The sequence below is a fragment of the Sapajus apella genome, unplaced genomic scaffold (assembly GCF_009761245.1).
Source record: "Sapajus apella isolate SASKATOON/1434 unplaced genomic scaffold, GSC_monkey_1.0 scaffold122, whole genome shotgun sequence".
NCBI lineage: Eukaryota > Metazoa > Chordata > Mammalia > Primates > Cebidae > Sapajus > Sapajus apella.
The window spans coordinates 5,873,047-5,894,641 of record NW_022437062.1 but is presented as its reverse complement, the minus strand read 5'-3'; the positions used below and the strand labels follow the sequence as shown (position 1 = coordinate 5,894,641).

Genomic DNA, 21,595 nt, shown 5'->3' with positions numbered 1-21,595 from the left:
TTTTGCCCCAATACCTTCCTTAAGCACAATTTTTAAGATTCAGTTGTTCTAATATTTTATACCCTATCATCAAACAGAGATGAGAAGACCTCAGAATTCAGCAAGAATCTGCGTGCTTACCTCTTCTGATACAAATATCAGAAGCTGATTCTTAAAGCTTCTACTTTTACATAGAAATAAAAATATCCACTCCATTTCTAATCACAAATGGAAAGAACCCAAGGTGATACCCCAGCCAATCATCTACAATTAAAGAATTAATACTGTGCTCCCAGGATAAAATTCATAATATTTATGCACTCAATTGTAGAGATGAGAAGAAAGAGACGCAAAAACTAGTGAAATAATACCTTCCAGTGCATGACTTTGAAACCAATTCATCTGTACTATAGGATACAATGGGGTGGCAAGGGGAGGGGAGGATCTACAATAATTTTTATACCTCCTTATCTGAAGAAAATGCCACCATTTCAAAATGCTAAGTAAAGGTATTATTTAGCCTTTATTGCAAAGAAGGCCTTCCATTTGAATATGCTAGATACAGAACTCTAATAAACTCTGAGCTTTTTAATCACAGAAAATGTGCCCTCATCCATCTTTCTGTCCCCTGCCCTTAATACTATGCCTGACCCAGAGTCAGGGATCTAAAGATATTTTTGGTATGAATGGGCAGAAAGACACACGTATGACCTTGAATGACAGAGACAATCGATTACAACTTATTAAAGTTGTCTGATGTGTCCAGAGTATTCCAAATATTGAACCCAAATTCTCAAAAGGCATGTGATAGAATGGGGTTATCCTTGATAATCTTTCTAACTTTATTTATAGTCTATTTTAGAGGTACCATCAGAGCAGATGTCAGAAAATCTGGGTTCCCATCTTGCATATTCCACAAATAAGGTTTATAGCATTGTACCAGTTGCTTAATCTCTGTGTCTTGAATCCTTATCAATAAAGTTCAATTAAGTGCATTCAAACACTTGTGTGAATACTAACAGTTCACTGGCAATTAATTTGAATATAAAAATCTGTAAGGCTTCTGCAATCTAGCTGAAATCTACCTTTCCCATTGGATTTTCTAAAATTCATCAGCACCTCCCAGCCTGCCCCATGTTTTGTATCCACACTTCCTTCTGCTGAGATGTTCTCTCTGCTATCTTCATCTCCCTAATTCCCAACCATTCTTCAAGACCCAGACCCACATACCTCTCCTTAAAGCCTCCAGGCGCACATGCACTGAAGGATTATGAGTAGGTGTGTGAACTCCTTAAGGATGGAACACATTCAATTCTTTTTGGTGCTGCCCCTAGCAGCCTTCCCACCATACTTTGCACGAGTTCTGCATGGAGCAAAGCAAATACTGTGGTTTTGGCCTCCCCTTGTTCCCTCAGGACCTCTTAGGTTCACTCAACCCAAGATCTCAAGATTTCAAAGAAATGAAGAGATTGAAGGCTTCTGTCTCACAAGTTAGTCACTGATCAGGCAGAGCGTTTGGCTTCTGCTTCCTCACATTTGTTTTCCACACACACAATGGTCTTGATATGTTTAGAGGAGAGGGTATTTGCATTGGGGCATGGCTGGTCCAACTGTCAGCCAACGTTCATGTTTCGTTCATAGCCCTCAGAAAGACAACTGAGAGTTCAAGGAATTGAGAAGTTAAGCCCATTTATTTAAAATTGTCTTTGACTTTCTCATTACCAACATAGGTGTATTTTCTGCAAGTTTACAAAAGCAACTGGAACATATGTTAAAACAACAAGTTTCAGTGTCATCTGCAGCAACTAATTCTAGAGAATTGTCTTATCCAATTTCACTTCTTACTTATATGGAACTAAACCTTAATCCACTTTTCAGATATGAAATATATTCATGATTCTGTCCCAAAATACAAAATCAAAAGTTAGCATTTGTCACATTAATTCATCTGGATGAACTTTGTGGTTCTGAACTCTGACAACGCTCAGGATGTCAAAACTAACACCTGCTCCACCCCATGCCTACCCCAAAAACAGATGAGAGGCTTTTATAGGTTGCAAATCCTGATCTGGTTTATTTATAAAGCAATAAATATTAGAAGCACAAATAAATTGCACGTGTGTAAACAAACTGTACAATGATTGATGAGAGATGAGGGAAGGTGGTTTGGAAGACTTCAAGAAGCATAATACCATCATCCTGACTGGAAGGTAGATGAAGAAAGAAAGCACCTTAGAAGCATTTGCGGTGGACAATGGATGGGCCTGCCTCATCATACTCTTGCTTGCTAATCCACATCTGCTGGAAGGTGGACAGAGAGGCCAGGATGGAGCCCCCAATCCAGACAGAGTATTTACGCTCAGGGGGAGCAATAATCTGCAGAAAGCAAACGAAAACTTCCTGTGAACTCTGAAGTTCCAAGCAAGGGAGAAATAACACGTTGGAAAGATTCACAGGAAAAAATATTAGATATTAATTAGCTATAATGTGGGATATGTCATACCACAAAATAATGTACCCAATCAAGTTATATGAACTCACCTCTATTTTATCATTTCTGTTATTAAAGATATATTTTAATATTAAATGGAATTTCTCCACTTATCTAGAGTATAATTTAGCAACAAGCTAAATGTATAGTGAAGGCCAGCCCAAAAGTTAGGGGCTTTTAAAATGTATTAGAAGATTTTGTTGCGTGTGTGTCTTTTTTTTTTTTTTTTGTAAACATTTATTTTTATTCTCTGTCTAAAAGTGTTTTAAAAGTTACCTATCTTGGGAAAAGTGCTAAGAAAATCAGACAAAGTGCTAGAAAAGCTAACAGGTAAAGTTGGTAGGAGACAGGAAACTGAGTATGAAGGGAAAAGGAATTAGGAATGTAGTTCTGCTTAGAATACCAACTTCTGCCTTGCATTTCCCATTCATGAAAGTTATTTACCTTAATCTTCATGGTGCTAGGAGCCAGGGCAGTGATTTCCTTCTGCATACGATCCGCAATGCCAGGGTACATAGTGGTGCCTCCAGATAAGACATTGTTGGCATACAGATCCTTGCGGATATCAATGTCACACTTCATAATGCTATTGTAAGTTGTTTCATGGATGCCAGCAGATTCCATACCTAGGAACAAGTCACGCGCACACACACACACACACGCAAAAAAAAAAAAAAAATCACAGTGCATTCAGGTCAAGGTAGAGGGGAAAGAACAGGATTTCTTAGTGTGAGTGAGCTGTCACCATTTGTCTCTGAAACATATGCTCCCCTATAAGACACACTGCAGGGTGGAACGGGTGCCTGACAGTTAATCCACAATAGAATGCCAAGAAAGGAGCAACTGTGCTTAGCACCTGTTTCGAGTAAACACCTCCTGTAACTATCAGACGTACGAAGATGTATTGGAAAAGGACAAGATACACGTTTAAACTAAAATAAATGTAGTTTTTGTTTATGGACTAAAATCAGATGCTGACAAAGTTCCTCGTGGAAAGCATTGCTTAGGAAGGATACATGTTGACATGTAAGTGGTCCAGTTATTAATATGCGTAGGAATGTTATTGCAATCAATGATGAGTAAAAGCCAGCTACTTGGTAACAAAACTTACTGGAAGAAGTCAGCACCTGTGAAATAGCTCTTTTTCTGCAGATAGGTGATACTCAGCTGCTACTGTGTGCCATCCTTTATTTTGAGATGAACTCAGTGTGTCATCCTTTATTATATCACTAGAGCAGAACATAGACTTTCCCTCTAATGAGCCATCAGGACTTGAGGTTGAGCTGTGTGGGAGTCCAAACTACGACTTCTTTTAACTCAAGGGCTTCTTGAGCCTTCTAGATTTTACTCTGGGAAGCCTAAGATTTCCAGGGAAAATCGTGCCTCTGCACCAGACCCTACAGCTCACCAATGAAGGAGGGCTGGAAGAGCGTCTCAGGACAGCGGAAGCGCTCGTTGCCAATAGTGATGACTTGGCCATCAGGCAGTTCATAGCTCTTCTCCAGGGAGGAGGAAGAGGCAGCTGTGGCCATCTCATTCTCAAAATCCAGGGCAACATAGCACAGCTTCTCTTTAATGTCACGGACAATTTCACGTTCAGCTGCAGAAATAAAGGGTATCACAGTCAAGCTCTGAAGCAAGAAGTCCATTATAGGGAGGTAGGCAGATTCAGTGAGGGAGGAAGGAAGCAGACCCACACTGTGGCAGATGAGACACACCCACACCCACCAGTGGTGACAAAGGAGTAGCCACGCTCAGTGAGGATCTTCATGAGGTAGTCAGTGAGGTCCCGACCAGCCAGATCCAGACGCATGATGGCATGGGGCAAAGCATAGCCTTCATAGATGGGGACATTGTGAGTTACACCATCCCCAGAGTCCAGAACAATGCCTGTCAGGGGAAGCAGACAAGAACAAGGTAAAGTCCTGAGGACAACACCACTGCTTTAGCCATGGCAAAGCCTGCTTCCAATCTGGGTTGAGAGATGCTAGCAATGGGCATTGATCCAGATAAAATTAGATCCCTTACACACAAAGAATAAAAATGAGCATCGTGCACACTAAATCTAAAGCAAACTGCAGCTCATCCTTTCAACTATTATAGTAGAAAAAAAAATTCCCGAGGACACTTTCATATGACCATCCTTCTTATCACCCCTGAGCACATTATGTAAACACCCAAGTGTGTTTTTCTCTGCTTTTACTGGACTTACACGTTCCCCTCTTTTGACTCAGACCCTGTAGGGAATGTATTCTCCCTGAGGATGCTTACCCAAGTGATATGATGGTTTATACACATCCCAGTGACTGCTGCACTCCAAGTTGCTACATTGTTCTGAGCTTTAAATAAGGGAAGGACCTAACTCCACAGTTTATCAGCTCCAACAATAATTGTGCTCTGAAACTAACCTCAGGGCACTATTGTCACCTCACTTTTAGCACGGAGACCTTGCTAGGGAATGGGAGGAAAGAGAGAAAAGGGATTATCCTTTTTTCAATCTGGGGGATCTGATTTCACAGCAAGGTCGGTGACTTAGGAATATGATTAATCAGTAACTGTCCCCAGAGCCCAAGCGTACCTGTGGTACGGCCAGAAGCATACAGGGATAGCACTGCCTGGATGGCCACGTACATGGCAGGGACATTGAAGGTCTCAAACATGATCTGAGTCATCTTTTCCCGGTTGGCCTTGGGGTTCAGTGGGGCCTCTGTGAGCAGGGTGGGGTGCTCCTCAGGAGCCACACGGAGCTCGTTGTAGAAGGTGTGGTGCCAGATCTTCTCCATGTCATCCCAGTTGGTGATGATACCGTGCTCGATGGGGTACTTCAGGGTCAGGATGCCTCGCTTGCTCTGGGCTTCATCACCTACATAGGAGTCCTTCTGACCCATACCAACCATAACTCCCTATGAGAAGAAAAAAAATGAGAAAATCATGCTCCCACCATGTCAGGAATATAATCAGTGTCTTGTCCGTTTATATCTAACTGCCCAATTCAAGGAACATATTTAAATACCAGAAATAATAAGCAATAGGATTTTATCCCAATTTAGAAGAATTATTTAAAAATCAGTTTTCGACCTTCCCACCACTCCCTCAAAGATGTATAATTCTATTGTTGAGAATATAACTCAGGAGAGAATGAAGCTATTTCACTGAAGAAGCAGAGCGTCACCTCACCTTAAAAATATCATATGCCTTCATTAAATTATTAAGCTCATCACCCATGTCAACTGGAATATAGATGACTGCATTTTGGAATGAATTAATGACACATTGTATTTCTCCTAAGAAAAGATTTTGACATTCAAGTGAACACATAATGATGGGCTGATATGCCATCTTCACTCCAACAGTGAAACTGAGCCTGTCCAGAGCTGTCCTGGAGTCATTCACCAGCTCCGAGGACTAAGGTCTCGTCCTTGGCAGCCTGCCTGGCCAGGCATGTGACAAATCCAGAGAGCATGGCATTTCTTTTAATAAACGAGGTGGCATGTCACTATCACCATGGCACTTGCTGCCTCTGTCACGCCTGGCTTCTAAAAATGCCACAGCCAGGAAGGAGATAGATTTCACCTTTGGGGAGCCCTGTAAACTGGCTGTGAACACGAGAGAGGAATGTGATTGGTTGGGAGAGGTTATATTGTTAGAAATTTACACAGGACTGAAAAGGGAAGACAAGGAAGAAAGTGAAGTGTATAAGGCAGAGAAGACCCTAAGGACTAAAAGTCCAAAAGGCCGCAAATGGAAAAAAGCTGGTGGCGTTCACACCAGTGAGTGGGACCCTTTGAGAGGCCTGCCACTCAGGTGTGCCTTTCTCAGTATGTTGAGGTTTGCTGGGGTATTGCTTGCCTTGGCTTGGATTTGAAGTGAATCAGCCTTTTCTTAATTTGACCTAAAGAGTTCACACCACAAGTGGGTCAAGTGAGAGCCATTTTCTAGATGGTTGGACAGAGGAGGTGGCAGGAAGGGGTGTCGAGTAGGACTAGGGGCTTGGCAGGAAGTTTACCTGGTGCCGCGGGCGGCCCACGATGGATGGGAAGACCGCGCGGGGAGCGTCATCGCCCGCAAAGCCGGCCTTCACCAGCCCAGAGCCATTGTCGCACACCAGGGCGGTGGTCTCCTCGTCGTCACACATCTTGGCACAGCTTCAGGGGGTTCTGCAGGTTGAGGAGGGGAGGGTGGGCCACGTTGTGCAGCTGGCCTTCTCCGGACCCAGAGAAGCGGACAGATCAGAGCGGAGATGCGGGGACTGGATAGGGGCGTGGGCAGGGGAGATTCCTGCCACCTCCCTTCCCCTCAAGTCACAAAAGGGAGAGAAGCCGCGGAGGAGACGGGAGGGGGGAATCCACCCAGGCTCTGTGGCCAGGAGTCTCACCTAGGGCACCAGGTACAAGGAGGACCCAGGAAACCCAGCTCCTTAGTCCTCCCCAGCTCTTTCTTCCTTTTCACAAACTGGGAACTCGATCTCCAGCCCTGTCCATACCGCCCTGCCTTTGCCCCAGATGGAGGGGAAAGCGCACGAGAGTAGGGACACGAACGCCCCTTGGGGAGCCACCGAATTCCCCTTCTTAGAGCCCCTGCTAGGTCCTGCGAGGACCGAGGACCGACGCCCAGGAGAAACAAGTTAGAACCAAATCAAAAAGCGTAGGGGGAAAAAACAGCAGTTGCAGAGCGGCAGGAGCCGGGTTGGGGTGATGTCTGGCAAGGCCTGCGGACCGAGAGGGAAGGGAGCGCGCAGGGCCGGGCTCTGACTCACCGTCCGCGGGGCGGGTGGGCTCGGCTTGGCTCGGGCGGCGGGCGCTGGGTGGCGGGCTCCAAGAGGGCCGCTTTATAGCACGCTGATGGACAGGGTCAGTTGGAGCAGCCGGGGGCAGGGGTGGGGGGCCCGGTCTGCCACCTTGCCTTATTTGGTCGCCTTCGTACCCGCTAGGACTACCGAGGCCATTCTTGGAGCCAAGGGCAGGGGAAAGGATCAGCCAGTGGGGCCCCCAGACCATGTAAGGAAGGGGAGGGGGCAGCCAGGGGGATGGCCAAATAGGGAGCTGGGGAGGGGCAGGAGGTGAAGGGTAGGGGGCAGGGGAAGACTAAGTGACGCCAGCCCACCCCTCCCCGTTTCTGGGGGTGGTGTGCTCCGTGGATGGGCTATGGATTCAGTCCTCATAGCCCCGCCAACCTGGGGGACAATAAACCACATGCAAATGGGGGGTGCTTGGCGCCCTGCCCTCTGCTGAGGGGTCCTGACAGCTGGGCTAGGGCAGCAGGGGAGCGACAGCGGCTTCTCGTCTTCCAGGGCTGCCACGACACAAAGGACACCACAACAGCACATCTGAGTGGCTGGAAAAGGGGCAACCGGGACAGGGCACCCTTCTGGTCTAGTCCCCACCAGTCTGGATAGCTTTACTCAGAGAGGTGGGGCTGGGCTCATCTAGGTCAGAAAACTGAGATTAACCAAGGCCACCGAATTCCAAATCACGCATGGATCAGGTCTGGCCGGGGAAGAGACAGAAAAGGTTTGCTGTGAGAGCTTGGCCAAGTCTTGCTGGAGAAAGGACCAGGTTTACTCCAGCCTAATTATTGGGTAGTCCTCATCCATGCTGCGGGGGTTTTGCTCAAACTCAGACTCTGGTCTTCAAGCCAGAAAAGGACCCCCTGCTGCTAAAGTGAATAAAGGAACAAAAGCAGAATGTAGCTTGCCCACCTGATGGTGGGGAGATGAGCATCTTTAAACTGGGGGCAGACAATTTCATTCCAGGTGGCGACAGGACTGAAAAGGCAAATACTTGGATGAAGAACATAGCAGCAACTTAAACTATAAGGATATACCAATCCTTGCTACTCAAAGTGCAGTCTGTGGACAAGCAGTATTGTCATAACCTGGGAATGAACTAGAAATGCAAAGTCTCAAGCGCTATCCCAATCTGCTTTTCAGTGTTTGCTTGGTATGTACATTAAAGTATGAGAAGCATTGATGTAAATGACAGATATCATCTCTTTTGTGGAAAACAGATTTTTTGCAAGATCTTGAACTTCTGAGAAGGAAAAAGAAAAATGACATGAAAGGAGGAGGGGGGAAGGAAGAGGGAGACAGAAGGACACAGACCACTAGTTTGCCCTGGGGTGCCCTGCATTCTCAGTTCTTTACTGGCGCTTTGATTTTTAATGCTCGTGTTTTTCCTCCAGTTCACACCAGTTAAAAATAGAAAGCTGGGCACTGGCATCTCTCTCTAGAGTGGTCTTGGATTGATATGCTGAGGAGGTCTGCTGATTAGATACTTGTCCCGACTCGGGAATGCTGGGCCCTCCCCTCTGAACTCCCCAACCATGTTTGGGTTGGTCTGCAGAAGAAGCGTGGTGGGGCCGGGGGAGAGGCCTGGCTGAAATCCCTGCGTGCAGCATAGCAAGCATTTTACAGTGAAATGTCTAGTGACAGGATGCCAAGAGTAGAACTGCCTTGTCTCATGAAAGTATAGAAAAAACAAGGAAAAGGAGAAATAGTACTGTTGTCAGAGCCACAGACCTGAGCTCAGATGCTACCTCTGTCACTTACTACTTACTATCTGTTTGGTCTTGAGCAAGATACTTAACCTTCCCAGGCCCCAAGTTTTCCCTCTCAAAAGCGATACCATAACACTTCTGGCATAAGTTACTGTGTATTATAATAATTAGAGACAAATGCTGTAAGTAATGTGGAAGCTACAAAGTGAATTGTATGTGTAATAATGATACTTTTGGAGACAGTGATAGCTCTGCCTTTTGAAGAATCAGGTTGATTTCATTCTTCATTGATTCAGCAAATCTTTGCAGGACAAGAACTGTGCTAGTTAAGGATTCTGTGATAAATAAAACATAACAGGACTCATCCTCTGTGGCAGATACAGAAAGTCAGACAGCTATGGTACAAGCTGGAAAGGAAAAAGAGGTAGCAGCAGGACAGTCACAAAAAGGGAAGGGCAGTCTCCAAGAGTTTCCGAGAAAGCCTTCCTAAGTTGTTCGTTTTTAAAAGTAGAACAGAACTGAAGCTCATGGACATTTGTGTGAGAGAGAGTTTCTATATGGGAGTGGCTGATGAGATTCCCACTTTCACTGCTATAGGTGCAGGAACGGAAAGCCATGATCACTGACCTCAGTCCTTCGCACAGGCTTCCAGGGCCTAGGAGGCCACTTCCAGCCCACTCATTGCAGGACCATTGGTTCTAGTCGGGGTTCGGGGGGCGGGTAGTAGAGTGAAAGACTCACACCAATTCTGTGAAACAATATTCACCCTAAAAATGTTTTTAAAATATGTTTCCTACTCAATTTAATTGCTCAAAACAGTGTATTTTCATGTGTGTATTTACACTCATAACAGTGTATTTTCATGTGTTATGTGTATAGGAAGAATGCTTATCTCTTAAAGATTTATGATTGTTTGATATTTACTATTGTATTACTGCTTGATCTCCACATTTTTTTTTTTTTTTTTTTGAGACGGAGTTTTGCTCTTGTTACCCAGGCTGGAGTGCAATGGCGCGATCTCGGCTGACCGCAACCTCCGCCTCCTGGGTTCAGGCAATTCTCCTGCCTCAGCCTCCTGAGTAGCTGGGATTACAGGCATGCACCACCATGCCCAGCTAATTTTTGTATTTTTAGTAGAGACGGGGTTTCACCGTGTTGACCAGGATGGTCTCGATCTCTTGACCTCGTGATCCACCCGCCTCAGCCTCCCAAAGTGCTGGGATTACAGGCGTGAGCCACCGCGCCCGGCAGATCTCCACATTTTATGTTTCATTTTTATTTATTTGTTTCTCCCTCTGTTACTCAGGTTAGAGTGCAATGGTATAATCAGGGCTCACTGCAGCCTGGACCTTCCAGGCTAGGGTGATCCTCCCACCTCATCCTCCCTAGCTGTTGGGACTACAGGCACACGCCACCACACCCAACTAATTTTTGTACTTTTTGTAGAGACGGGGTTTCACTGTGTTGCCTGGGCCGGTCTGAAACTCCTGGGCTCAAGTGGTCTGCTAGCCTCAGCTTCCCAATGTGCTGGGATTACAGACATGAGCCACCAAGCCTGGCCTTGATGTCCACATTTTAAAAACTTTGAACCCGATTTTATATATTTTAAAATGAAATCTTACTTTCCTGTTGGTTTACATGACTGAGTTTTATTTAAACAACTTTTTAGGGATCTACTTAATATGAAAATGGAGATTGGCTTTTAGGCATATAAAAATGACATCTTGAAACAAAAAAAAATTACAGAAGAAAGAAAAAAATGGCATCTCCTCATTGATACATTAAAGATTTTTTTATTACGGTAAAATATGCATGATATCAAATTTACTATCTTAACCCTTTAGAAATACACGGTTCACAAGTGTTCAGTGCATTCACATTGTTGCTCAGTCTTCCAATGTTATTCTTTTAATGTAATTGTGACTAAATTGTGCCTCCTTTGAGAAAGACTGGTTTACAGCCTATGAGGTACAGAACCACTGAGCATTTTTGTCCAAGGTCACACAGGTGAGCAATGGTAGAGCGACAATTCAGACTCAGGCATCTGACTTTAAGCCCTGTTCCCAACCACCAAAAATGCCTTCACGTCCGCTTGGTCTGCTTCTCAGAATGTGATGCTAGAACCGCCTCCAGCCAAATTACCTGGACTGTCTAATAGAAATTCAGATTCCTGGGTTCTACCCTGGAAGATTGAATCTGCCTTTCAAATGAGCCCTCATCCTTCTCCCCTAGGTATGTTTCTCTGCAGAATGAAAAACTTAGCCACACTGCTTGGCTGTTCTTCCTGAAGCCCACAGAGCTTTGCTGGATGCTGCCCAAGCTGCCAGTGCTGGCTGGAGTCCAGGTTGGCTGACCTTGTAGATCCCAGTGGGATGGCAGAGCTGGAGCGGGTCCCCAGGGCTCTTGAGGGCCAGCGAAGCCCTTCTCGGTGCGGACGGGCCATGAGGGAGACGTGCAGGGCAAACTGAAGGAACAGAAGGTGGGACAGTTCCCACTGCCCTTGCCTCGGGGGAAGTCTGTTTCATCCACCATCTGCTGGGATCTGGAAGGGAGCGGCCCAGCCTCCTCCCCGGCACTGAGGGATTAGCAGTCACTTATCTCAGCTGTTCCTCCATTCGGAGGTGTCACAGTATTTACAGAGAAGCCAGAAACAGACAGAGCCACACTTAATTCCTCCCCATGAGCCCTCCCCATCCCCTCCTGTCCCTCCTGCATTCCATGTGCCAGGGGGAGGGAGAGCCTCATTTTAGATCAAACCAGGGGCGGACGATCTAGCCTTCCTAAACATTCCTATTTTCTTTGCCTACACATTTGTTCACCCCCACTGCCCTCTGGCTGGAGCTGGGTTTCAGTTTTCATTAAAAGAAGAAAGTGACGTGATAGTGAGGGCTGCAGGCCTCCACACATCCTGGTGTTCAGAATCCAATATATGAGGCATGGCTAATCTTCACAGCATACTTCCCTGTGTTTTATATGCAACCACCAAGGGATTAACCCAGGCAGAGGGTATTTGGCCCCAGATGGATTCTGTTCTTGGCAGGTCCCAGCCGTCACTGTCTTCTAACACGATAGGACCAACTGTAATGAACCATTTAATAAGATTCAGAAAAGGAGGACAAGGAAAGAAGGAAGGGGATTGTGGGAGGGAGAAGATAGAAGGGAGATGCTTCTCTGGATCCTAGTAGTGACCACATTTTTTTTTTTTTTAAGACAGTGTTGCTCTGTCACCCAGGCTAGAGGGCAGTGGTGTAACCTCAGCTCAAAGCAAGGTTCAAGTGATTCTCCTGACTCAGCCTCCTGAGTAGCTGGGAATACAGATGCACATCACCATGACTGGCTAATTTTTGTATTTTTAGTAGAGACAGGGTTTCACCCTGTTGGCCAGGCTGGTCTCAAGCTCCTGGCCTCAAGTGATCTGCCTGCCCTGGCCTCCCAGGTGCTGGGGTTACAGGCATGAGTCACCACACTTGGCCTAAAGACCACATTTTTACCCTCCTTTATCCTGGTGAAGTCAGGGGGAAAGAATCAGAAAAGACTTCTAGGTTGTCTTTTAAATTCCTTAAAAGGAGTTTGTCCATCAAGAATGAAAAGCTCACCACCCCCACGGGTTTCTGTTTGGAAGGTACTCCTGTTAGCTCAGATTTGACTTGCTCTGTACACTGGCAGTGACTTTATTTATGGAGTTTCAGTTTTTCAAGTATTACCTCGAGCAAACCCATCTTTCCTGGAAAGCCCAACCATGACAATGTCCAACCTAAGCCTGAACTGCAGACAGAAGGGCTCAGGGACCCGCTTCAGAAGTGAGAGCTATGAGCTCAGAAAACCTCCTGAGAGTCACTTTCACTCACCTGCCTCATGTAGAGCCCAACTCTTCCCCAGCAAACATTAGGCGCTCATCTGACACACAATAATGGTAATGGTGACACTAACTGTTGACATTTCCTCAGAATCTCCTAGAGGCTGGCACTATCCTGAGACTATATGGTCAACACGATCAGTGTCTAGGAGAAGCTGGGCAGACTTCCAGCTACAGAATCCATTTTTACCCAACTGTTCTGTTTTTGTTTGGTTTAGTGTTTAATTTCTTTGTACATAGGGACAGGGTTTCCCCATATTGCCCAGGCTGATCTCAAATCCCTAAGCTCAGGTGATCTAGTTGCCTTGGCCTCCCAAAGTGCTGGGATTATAGGTATGAGCCACTGCACATGGCCCCAACTGTTCTTTGATATGTCATCACCGGCCTATGTTGAGGGGCTGTGCAAGAACAGGTCACCATCTCTATTGTAAGGACATTGTAAGGATGTTTTCATGGATGATGGTCATGGACAATCTTCTTTATGAGCCTCCTTTGAAGAATTCCCTGTTTGACCCCAATACCAAGGGCAGAAGCACATCTACCAACCAACTAGTTTGTTCTGATTTGTGGTCCCTGAATCTAGTGACCAGTTAAGGTTTCACTTTTGGTGTTGCCTAAGAAAAATTTTTAAAAACCATGTATGTGGCCCAATTGTTACAGCAATTACAGGTCATTTTGATCTGCTTTACACACCTGTTTCTATTTTTTTTTAATTTATTTTTCTTCTTTTTCTTCTACTTTTAATTTTCACTTTTCTCTTTATCTTTGTAAGCTGGCACAAATCTTGTGTAGGACAAAAAAAGAATGAATGAATAGATAGATAAGAATGAATTTATGGGAACAATGGAGAGAACATTTGAAATTAGAATTGGGATGGCCATTTTACAAGTAGCTAAGAGTCCACCATGACTTACACGTATATCTGTAGTTTTTTGTTTTTTTTTTAATCCCAGTGAAAGCACAAGCCAGGTGTGGTGACTCACACCTGTAATCCTAGCACTTTTGGAGGCCGAGACAGGTGGATCGCTTGAATCCAGGAGTTCAAGACCAGTCTGGGCAACCTGACGAAACCCTGTCTCTGCAAAAATATAATAATTAGCTGGGCACATACCTGTGGTCCTAGCTACTCCAGAGGCTAAGGGGAAAGGATTGGTTGAGCTTGGGATGTCAAGGCTGCAGTGAGCTGTGATCACACCACTGCATCGCAGCCTGGGTGACAAAGCAAGACCCTAACTCAAAAATAAATAAATAAATAGCCTATATTGCTTAATGAAAAAACCCATTGCCTGTAAACTATAATGTCATTTTGATTTTCCTCTTAAAATGGTAAGCATAACTGGCAATCTAAAATAATATTTCCCTCAGTATAAAAATATGTGCTTATTGTGAAAAACTAGGAAAAACAGTGAACAGAAAAGAACAAAGAAAATGACTTGTCTGGGGGTGTTTGTAAAGCTCTACATTGTAACCTCCCTAAAATAAAACTAAATGTGACATAAAATTCATAAGGCCTTGACTTCCGTATCTACTTATAGCTGCTAGGCTGAGAAAAGACAAACAGATTCCTCTTCCGGTAATGTGTAAGAATGTCCACTTGTTCTTCAAAAAGAGACATGCAATGCAAGGAATTTACATTAAAAGCATTTATTCGTCCTACTATTATAATGGAAATTATTTCTAGTCAACAGCTGGAACTAAAGAATGTCAAACTCAAGAGCAGGCTCTGCCCCTGGGCTTATACCATCTGTATACATCCCATTTATATATTTCAGAGGGTGGGTTCTGGTTTCCAAGTCAGCTGTTGAACTGTTTCAAACTTGTAATTTAAAAACTGGTCTATTACAAACATAAAACTAAACCATATGAATATACTTCTGAAGGCTTTTTGCCTTCATATGTGAAGAGTCCAAAAGCACTTATTTTAGGAAAACATCTTTACAGCTATTTTATGATCAAAACTCTTCTTAATTAAGGCTGAAAATAACCAATTCATTTTAACCACCTCTAATTTCATAAATTAAAAAAAAAAAAACAAAGGCTTTATCTAAAGCTAGCACTGTGTACCTACAGAGCTTGTACCTACAAAATAAAAACAACTGAAAAGCCTTCTTAAGCTGTCACTTGTGTGTGATTGCAGGCACTCACCCACATAAGTAGGCCTATGACTTATGATATTCCAGAGCGAAGAGCCAGCCTTTGAGGACTGAGAAGAGAAAATAATCAGCCATTAAACTATGATGTGGGCCTTGAAAAATGATCAGAACCACCTTGATCATGACCCGAAGGACAGAACAGAGTAAAATACCACATCATCAAAGAAATACCTGCAATGGTTGGGTAACCCTAAAGTGAGAACATTCTTCAAGGATGAACGAGCAGAGTACTCTCTATTCATGTAACGTTTTTGCAGACTCTCTTTAAACATGTAATTTTCCAGTGAGAGATTCCAGTGAATTTTACATTGTAGCACACTGTTTATAGTTTTCACAAAAGATTCACAGTGGGCTCATTCCTTCACCAATGTATGTAGCCAGCTTCTTTCTGTGCTCCCTGTTCAATGATGATAGACCAGAGCCCCCTCTTGAAGTTTCAGAGGGAAAACCCTGAAGCTTTAAATTAAGCCGATCTCTTAGATTGGCATAATTAGCCATTTCTGGTGTCCACCCAAGGATTGCATCACTAAGCTGCTGACTCAAGGTGGTGGGTGGGGTGGAGGAGAGAGGGATGAGGGTAGGGAGGTGGTGATGGGGGAGCGACCTACAACCCCTCTTCCCTCTCATTTCTGTCTGAATAGGAAACTGAAAACGCTAAATCAGAAGCACAGACAAATGCAGGTCCAAGGGGCTCAAGGCTTTGCTTTCCTATCTGGCAGGGCAAAACATTACGCTGAGTTTACTTTGTCCAACTGAGGGTTATGGGTCCCAAAAATGATAAAGGAAAAGGCAAAAGTGATCCCATGAGGCAGAAAGTCATATGTATTAGAACAGCTCCTGTGTTCTGGGTTCTTCTAAAAGGGTGCACATCTCAGGCCTAATTATTAAACCTTAAAATACTATCCCATAATTTATGTCTTTATGTAGTCAGATCTTTCCTTGATCTATCTGGAAACTCACTCTTATTTTGACCAAATGTGACTACTTTCTCACATGGAATATGTTTGTGTGATTCTGAGAGAATCAGTCACAAAAGAAAGATTTATTGTTTCTATTTCCTATGTTTATTTCATTGCGGTGTCACAAGGATAGATTGAGTACATCTTTCCAAAGCATCTGATTCAGTCACAATCACATAAACAGGGCTTAAAAACCTTGAGGCTAGTATTAGGCAGCAGCTAAGAATGAACAGATGTTCTTTGTTTTCTCAGATACTTGTGAATGTAGAAGGTCCAGATAACATTTCATAATCACCACACTGAAAGTGTCAAATAAATATACCTTTACAAAGAAATGTGGCAAGATAGGAGAATATCATGCTGTATTCTTAGAGTATGTGTCATTTCCAATGAAGTTTCTTTCACCCTCCTGGTCTCCCTGAATACTATGTAAATTCTCAGCATTAATCAAGATCTCAGCGACTGATTTTGAACAATGGGCTTCAAATAATTTCTATGGGAGATTCAAGGCCTGCTTTCACCTATGTAGAAACTCAAATGTGTCCCAAGGCTCTCATTTTTCAAACAACTTAGCAAAATATTACAGATGAATAAACCCCTTTGATTTGAAAAATCATACTTTCTAACTAAATATAATCAAAATAGTGATGCTTGTCATACAAATGTAGATATCAACAAAAGGAAAAAGCCAATGTTGTGGCTAATTAGTGTTTCCTTGAAGTCAAGATGTGGTTTATTCAATTTCTTCATTCAATCAATATTTATTGAATTCCTTCTCTGTGCAAGCCATTGTGCCAGAAACAGTGGGGAATACTAGAGTGCATGAGATGGTGTATACACACCAAGAGAATGTTTTCGCTCTATTAGATAGTACACAAACCCAACAATCCAACCACAAAGATCTGTGCTAAGCAGCACGAAAGGGTATTAAACAAAGGCTGAGGGACTGGAAAGAGGGAGTGAGCTCTTCTCATGAGAGCCCTTGGGTAAGACATCATAGTTTGTGGATTTTGAGCTGAGTCTATGAGGGCTAGTTGATTTAATAGATTCTGTTTGGAAGCCTTAGCATTATTTTCTACCTGAATTATGTTTTCTCATGAGGAAGACAAAAACGAATACGTTGTTCCCTCTTAAAATAATTACAGTTTATTCAACAGATACTCATCGAATGCCCTGGGTACCACATTATGTACTTCCAAGAAGACAACTTCCAGGTTCCAAGTAAAGTCAGAAATAAGCACACAGCTGAAGGTGCACTCAACTGGTCCTTTCAGATGAAAAGTATGTGAAATGTGTGTGTTTGTGTGTATATTTTAAAGAGTAACCTCATCTTATTCTTCATGAATTGAAAGCTGGAAAAGACCCAAGAAAGAGCTCTTCCCTACTTTCCCTAAGTCATTTGTCATGATTGGTTTTGAAAGTCTTTAGGGAGTGAATGATTTCAAGTTCATCTGTTTACGTAAGTCTGACTACTGAAGGCTATTTCTAAAAATCTAACCAAACAAGACAAAACTCTTAACAGTGGGAAGAGTACTGAAGATTACGGGAGGAAGGAATCATCACATTTCCCATTTTTTACTTAGGTATTCTTTGAACATTTTTCCAGAAGCATATATTAAAGAAAGAAAGGAGACAATCTAATGTAACATCCTCTAGCTGAAGATCAAGCATATTTTTGTCTCATTTGCCCAGGGGAGATGTCTACATAATAACATCCACATCCTTTAGGAAAGACATTGCATCTCTGAGTGTTTAGACTTTTTTTTCACTAGCACTGCTATTTTTAATACTGTCTTCATATTTTGTCTATAATCTAACTCTGTTCCAAATTTTTTTAGGCTCAATAAAATTTCTTTTAGCCAAACTGGTTAGGAATCGGGTTTCTAGTTAAGTTGAAAACTACCATTGTTCAGAGAATTAAGTTCATCTTGATATGCCCACACAAAACTACAGAGAAGATTATTTAATTTTCTTTGAGACTGTGAAGTTATTTCCAGGATATCCTCCTTTGGAAAACTAATTTTTGTCACATACTATAGCATATGTGACAGATGTAGACTATTAGGCCAGACAAAATTACAATATCCTGGAAAGCTGCTTAAATGATTTCATTGTTAGTATTGACATACCTGTATCTATTTCTCTTAAAAATCAAGTATAGATCATACTTCTGGTTCCAATGATGGAGCACTCCATTTCTCGCAGATGCTCCCTTATACAACTGTGGCCATAATACAATGAACGGATCTAGGGAAACTCAAAGAAGGAAAGAAGGTTGACTACCTAGGGATTTGGGGACTTAAGAAACAACCTGCTGGGGAGTTCTGTAAGTTTCATCATTGCCTCTCATATATTCCAGACAGGGTGTTGCAGACACCTCCAACCTAGAGCTGCCAAACAGGCACAGACAAAATAAGCTCTAAGAAAAGTCTGTTCCTCCTAGTCAAAGGACCAAGAAACCAGTGCCCTTGGAATGGGAAGCCTTTTTGGTAATACCCGCCACCCTACTCTTGCCCCTATGGGAAAATAATAGGAAAATTATATTCCCTTCTCCACAGTTTCAGTGGGACGGAGTGAGGAGCTGCTTTTCCTCCCCATCCCCTGTCTCAGTGGCATCAGATGGTGGTGCTCTGACTCCTTTGCCCCGTGGTATTGGTGGGACTGATCGGGGAGCCAGTCTTCCATTTCCTGCAGGCAGAAGCAGGCAGGAAATGGAAGACTAGCTGCCTGATCAGTCCTATCCTTCCATCAGGGTAGAGTCAGCAAGGTGCACCAGCAAACTGAACCTCCAACCCCCACCCAGCAGCAATGAAACTAAACAATGACGTGCAAAATAGAGCTCACAGGCACTCTGGTCCCCACTTCTGCCCTCGCCCAGAATCAGCCAGGCAAAATGAGGGGGTGGGATGCGGATTCTCATTGCCCAACTGCGGACTCCATGCCCTCCGCTGGTTTCAGCAGCACCAGTGAGAAGCTGACCTTCTGTGCCTACCCTGAAGCCACAAAGCTGTGCATGTTAGTCCCCTCCTTCCTCACTCTCTAAAAACCATGGAGCCCAGCAGAAAGCATTTTCCTTCCCATTTGGAGGCCAGGAGATGATAGGAGTCGCTGCCTGACTTTCACCGAGAAGGTGTCAGTGAGGCCAAACGGGAGCTGAGCTTCCTCTCACCCACCCCACTGCAGTGTCAGGAAGCTAAACATACACACCAACCTAGTCTTCAATATCTCAACAGGGGGGCTTCCTGCTAATAAAAGAAGGTTAAATATGATCCAGAGTATCATAATATAACATAAAAACTGTCAGAATACAATTGAAAATCACAACATGAATGAGAAAAATCGACAGATATCAACATCAAGATGAATCAGATGCTGGAATTATCTGACAAGAATTTTAAAGCAGCTATCATAAAACCACTTCAACAAGCAATCACAAATTCTCTGGAAACAAATGCAAAAAATACTGAGAAAATCTCAGAAAAGAAACAGAAGTTATAAAAAAGAACCAAATGGAAATTATAGAAATAAAAAATACAGTAAGCTAAATAAAATCTTAATGGATGGGCTCAATAGTAGAATGGAGAGGACAGAAGACAGACTCGGTGAACTTGAGGATACATCAACAGATTTTACTCAAGCTGAGCAGAGAAAAGTGTAGATGGAAAAAAATAAACACAGAGTCTCAGAGGCCAGGTGTGGTGACTCACACCTGAAGTTCCAGCACTTTGGGAGGTAGAGGTGGATGGATTGCGTGAGCTCAGGAGTTCAAGACTAGCTTGGAAAACATGTGGAAACCCCATCTCTACAAAAAATAGAATAAATTAGCCAGGCATGGCCATACATGCCTGTAGTTCCAGCTACTTGGGAGACTAAGGTTGGGAAGATTGCGTGAGCCTGGGAGGCAGAGGTTGCAGTAAGCCAAGATCATACCACTGCACTACAGCCTGGGTGACAGACCAAGACCCTGTCTCAGAAAACAAAAACCAACAAAAAAAACCATAACAGTCTCAGGGACCTGTGAGACAATAACGAAAGAGCTAACATTTGTACCAGTGGATTCTCAGGAGAGAGAAAGTGAGACTGAAAAAAGTGTCTAAAGAAATAATGGCTGAAAAATTCCTGCATTTGGTGAAAGACAGAAATATAGACTTAAGAAGCTTAAAGAATCTCAAATAGAATAATTCCAAAGAAATCTATGTTAAGACTTATTATGATTAAAAGTCTGAAAACGAAAGGCAAAGAAAAATCTTGAAAGCAGCCAGAAAGAAATGACACATTACTTATAGGAGAACACCAATGCAAATGAGAATAGATTTCTCATCTGAAACCATGGAGGCCAGAATAAACTAGCACGTTTTTCAAGCACTGAAAGAACAGAACTGTAAACCTCAAATTCTGTTTCTGCCAAAAATGTCCGTCAGGAATGAAGGGGAAAATAAAGACATTCTTAGATGAACAAAAGCTAAGAAAACTTGTTGCTAGCAAACCTATTATTTAGAAAAAATGGCTAAAGGAAATAGGCTTAGCACTTCAAAAAGGAAAGAATATTGGAATCGGCAAAAATAAAGGTAAATATAATAAACTGTCTTTCTCATGAGTTTCTTAAATCACATTTGATGGTTGAGGCAAAAATTATAACGTGCATCGGATGTGATCCTAATCTTGGTGGAGTCAATACTTACAATGGTCTTTAAGAAACTGGGAAGGTAAAGAGATGTAAATGGAAGACTGTTTCTGTTCCCTACTAGATGTAGCAAAATGTTGTTACCCGTAGACTGTAATTATAAACTTGTATATTATAATATCTGGAACAAATGCTAAGAAAACTGTACAAAGCAACATACATTTGTATCATATGCTCAAGATGACAAAATTACAGATTAATGGTAGCCAGGGCTTCAGGAAAGGGAAAGAAGGGAAGTAATTGTGGCTATAAATGGGTGGCGCAAGGGACATTTGTGTTAGAACCGTACTGAATTGTAGTGACCATATGCATCTATGCATGTGATGAAATTGCTCATTACTAGTCACACAAACACACAAATAAGTGTATGTAAAACTGGTGCTATCTGAATATACTTGATGCATTGTATCAATGTCAATTTCCTAGTTGTAATATGGTACTCAAGTTAGACCAGAGGTTACCACTGGAGAAAACAAGATGAAGGGTATATGGGCTCTCTGGATTGTCTTATTATAACTGCATGTGAATATACAATGATATCAACATATACAAGTTTTGAAGATTAAATATAAAGTGTGTGAAAAAATCTAGTAATTTCAGTTTTTCAATCAAGTCTATTCTGAATGAATTTATTCTTATGCTTAGGTGCTCATAGTTTATGAAATTTAAATAGTAGTGCTAAAGGTATCCTATTCTCTATATTTAGAGAAAGCACATTGCCTGGTCCAGTAATACGTCTGGCATGAGGTATCAGGTGCCATTGAGGCCAAGAAGGTTCCAGTGTACACAGCATGTTAGATGAATCAGGGGCTGATGACAATCGGAAAACTGTGGCATAATGCAAGAGCCCCAGAAAGAGAATTTACACCTACTTCAAGTGGAATCTGGCACAATGAACAGATTGGCCACAGGACCTGAAGACTGCAAGAGAGTGCCACTTCTAATTAATAGCATCTAAAACATCCTAAATGAGCTACT

At 43.0% G+C, this 21,595-nt stretch overlaps 1 protein-coding gene across 1 annotated transcript; it reads right to left on the bottom strand.

Annotated features, from left to right (window-relative positions):
- Positions 1-1,651: 1,651 nt before the first annotated feature.
- ACTC1 (actin alpha cardiac muscle 1) lies at positions 1,652-7,858 on the bottom strand. Its single transcript, XM_032261236.1, has 7 exons — positions 7,227-7,858; positions 6,477-6,627; positions 5,049-5,373; positions 4,199-4,360; positions 3,879-4,070; positions 2,915-3,096; positions 1,652-2,355 (listed from the first exon to the last, which is right to left on the bottom strand). Exons 2-7 carry the CDS (start codon positions 6,603-6,605, stop codon positions 2,212-2,214), a joined length of 1,134 nt encoding a protein of 377 aa, XP_032117127.1. The 5' UTR covers positions 6,606-6,627; positions 7,227-7,858; the 3' UTR covers positions 1,652-2,211.
- Between the last annotated feature and the right edge of the window lie 13,737 nt (positions 7,859-21,595).